General features: G+C 46.0%; 1 protein-coding gene across 1 annotated transcript in view; it reads right to left on the reverse strand.

The window, feature by feature from the left end:
- Window positions 1-3,147, reverse strand: part of LOC125289383 (ephrin type-B receptor 4b-like) — a 40,601-nt gene extending 37,454 nt beyond the window's left edge. Inside the window, 1 exon segment of the mRNA XM_048236179.1 lies at window positions 2,150-3,147. Coding sequence (XP_048092136.1) covers window positions 2,150-2,231 — 82 coding nt within the window. The 5' untranslated portion in view covers window positions 2,232-3,147.
- Between the last annotated feature and the right edge of the window lie 480 nt (window positions 3,148-3,627).

The raw sequence follows: 3,627 nt of genomic DNA on the forward strand, positions 1-3,627 counted from the left end.
TTTAATTAGCCGAAACTGTCGGATCCCGTCTCGGTATAATGCGCTCATTACCCTGCCGGGGCTGCGCACGGTGGGACGCCCATAATCCAGAGCCCTTCCTCGGGCAAAAACACACCATCACCTCTCAGCGGCGGATCCGCGGGGCCTCGGCACGGAGGAGCATAGTAATTGATTGTCCTTGACGGGGGCCAGGTGTCTCCATCGCGGCGTGAAACGCGGAACAAATCTGTACCTCTGTCCCTCTATCCATTTTCCCCTTCCCCATCGATCTGTCACCAGGATACGACAGCTAGTCTACGACCACACACCAAAAAAATACACTTAACACACACAGGTTTTTAAAAAGTGTTTGGCAGGGTGTCTCGCCAGAGAGAGAGAGAGAGAGAGAGAGCGAGAGAGAGTAGCCTAATGAGCTCTGCGTGGCCCGCTCTCTGTGGGCAGCTGTGAACAATCGGCGAGGTAGACCTGGTTAATCATCTCATAATATATTATAGAGTGCGAATGGAGTGGGGAAATGAACACACACACTCCTTTGGTCTACTATTCTGTTGTACAGCATATAGCTGCTAAACTAATACGCGTATTGTAGGCCTTGACACGTGTAGCCTAGCCTACTACTGGGCTTGCCATGCCCATGTACAAGTACTTTTGATAGAGACCGTTTGGACTGAGAGTGCAGTTACTTTTTGTAGCCTCTTTAACCACCAATGATAACCAAAACGTACAAAAAAGTCTTAAAAACAAGCTTGATTTATAATTCGAAAGTTGCTAACTCCAAGGCCTTGGGTGGCGCACAGCCATTGACCTTCAATTCAGGCAACTGTAGCCTCGCCACGGATAGATAGGCTACAGAGTGGGCAATGTGCATGTGTTGACCCACTTTCTGAGGGAGTCGCAATGCACATTTCAGATACCTAGAACAACAACCGCACTGTCCCTCCACTTAAAAAGGCATATGACCCGCATGGGATATACGTGTCATATATGCAAAAGGAGTGTACAGGGCCTGATTCATCAGGTCTTGAATGTGCTTCTGGGTTGAAGCGCTTAGCCGAAATCCATCCACACGTGATTTCTTTTTTGAATGTACTAGGCAGGGATGATTTTTTTTTGTCTTTATTAAACTGAAACGGGTTCAATGAACTTTAAAAAAAAAGACTACAGTCAAGAGTTCTGAGGAGACTGTCATCAGCCTAAAACCACCAGCGCTGGCTCAGCTATTGTGAAGCCCTGTCCTTTGTTTGCGTGCGCTGCGGTCCGATTCTTATGCATGCCCTTTTCAAAAGCATCTGTTCCAATTTGTACACCAAGGGGATTAATTGTCAGCATCAGTTAACCATCTACGACAGGCCTGCTCGCTAAGAACTTTGATTGTAGGACCTATAGAATGACCGACTTGCACTGTAAAACATTAATGTAACTTTCGGCCTAAACGCTTCGTTGGGAGCAACAGGTAGTCAGCAAGCTTTTACTCAAAGCGATGCTGTTACTTTTTAACTCTGGGCTACAGCAAGTTGACCCCTGTCATGGCAGACCCAAGTGCATTTGAATAACTGGCAAACCAGCAGCGTATCGGCCTTAGTTGGGGCATTTACATAGCAAACTTATAACGGGTGCCAATCAGATTACAGAAATGAAAACGTTCACCTCATATCGCTACAACAGTTTAATAAATTGCAGACAATTTTCTGCTGTAGTGTAATTACTAACGACTGGATGTAATGATACCGTGGACGCACCGTGCAGATTCCAACCCAACCAAATGGAACGGCTTTCTAAAATAATATTTGGAAATGTTGTAGTCAGAAGATTGCGATCATCTGCGATTAAGAAAAGGATCACACGTGAACTATAGCATGAACAGGGCGCATTTTTAACAGTAAAAAGTCGCCAGAGTCAGAATATCTGCCGTTTTCAGCTACTGTTAGCACTTTCTTCTGTTGTTGACACCTACGCAACTCTAGACCACAACAAACAGTCCATTTGGATTTTCTTCATGACAGTAACCTTCACAATATACCTATGCTTTGCCACACAAGCACAGTACGAAAATGTATGCAAACTGGTTTGGCATTGGCCTATACATTTTACCTATTATAAATATAAACCTGTTACGTTTGTTAAGCGTTGATAAACAAGACAGACATACCTTCATCTGCAGTACACGGCCCGGTCAATCCTGTGAGTGAGAGCCACAGCGCGAATACAGTCGTCAGCAGGACACGCTCCATTTTCAGCTGTCACGGACTCGGCTTGCCGAACAGCGCGATAAACCGTGGACGGTAGGCGATTCCACCAATGTACAATCTCAACCGAAACTTCAAAGTGTCCTTCACAGTCTGTCCTGTCAGCTAGGCCGTCTCTCAGCCTGAAGCCCTGCTGCCCACATCAGTGAATACGCGCCTGTCGGACACTTGTCTCCCGCGAGGAACAAAAAAATCAGAGTGGGCTACACATGACTTCTCAACGTCATATGAAGTCTTTAATTTATATATTTCCCGTCCTAACCTCAGTTAACAACAGTAACATAAAATGTTATATGAGCGAAACGCTCAAAGAACTCCAAACAAATAAATACTAACTTATAGGTGACAAATGTCCCTCTTTACGATGTCCAAGAAAGTAGTTTACTTTATCAGAATTACTCCCTTTCTCAGGGAAAACTATGCCGAGTTGAGGGGACTGAATAAAGTATGATATTATCCCTTCGTTTCTCTTGTCCTACTACCGAGTCCAGTTTCGGTGTGCCGTTCTCACACCAGCGGGAGAAGGAAGTGGTTCTGGTCTTCGTGCGGGTTCTGGTGAACGAAGATACCGCAGCACTCGAAGGAACAGGGTACCCCGCTGTTTCCAAACCTTTCAGTCCGTGCCAAGCGATACCAACCTCTGACTCCTCTTTCCCGTCACCACGACCGCCGCATTCCACTCTTCTTTTTGGGGCAACGAAAACAAAACAGGCGGCTGCGGTTCCGAATAAATCATCCACTGCGACGTAGTCTGTAATCCGTCCTTCAGTGCACCGTCGTAAAAACCCTGACGATTTTAGAATCGTGGTGCTCTCAGCTCAATGTAAACACGTACCGCAAACAAACACACACAAACAGAAGACGGAGAGTGCACCAACTTTGTGCCTCCTAGGGTGTTCAGGGCAGCAGCGGACTGTGGCAGCAGTGCAGATTTGGAGTTCGAAAGGCACCCTGTCCGAGCCTCCCGCCCACAGTCACCTTCCCGGGCTCTGATTGGTCACCTCGCGCGTCCTTTCTTCCTACAGCTGTGAGTATGTTACTTGTATGCCTCTGAATGTGCACCAACCTCAGGTTGAGTAGTGTGTTTAATTAATATTTCAAGTATACGAATGAACATACAAGAATATTTTGCTTAACCATTTTTTTCCTTTTGCGCGTAATCAGACTGCGTGACTGTTTGACCTGGTCGGTTTCAATTGACATTTGAGAATCTCACACACATACACAGCCCTGGCCGCAGGTGAAGAGTTTGATGGATGTGGATAATTGTCTGGGTCTGTTTCCTTTGAGGAGTTCTCCTATTTTCCTGCCACCTTAAAAAGGTTGACCTTATCTCTGGAGCTGACGACTGACGTTTTGTTATCGATTAATCAATGGATGT

The sequence above is a fragment of the Alosa alosa genome, chromosome 24, assembly GCF_017589495.1.
Source record: "Alosa alosa isolate M-15738 ecotype Scorff River chromosome 24, AALO_Geno_1.1, whole genome shotgun sequence".
NCBI classification, from domain to species: Eukaryota; Metazoa; Chordata; class Actinopteri; order Clupeiformes; family Clupeidae; genus Alosa; species Alosa alosa.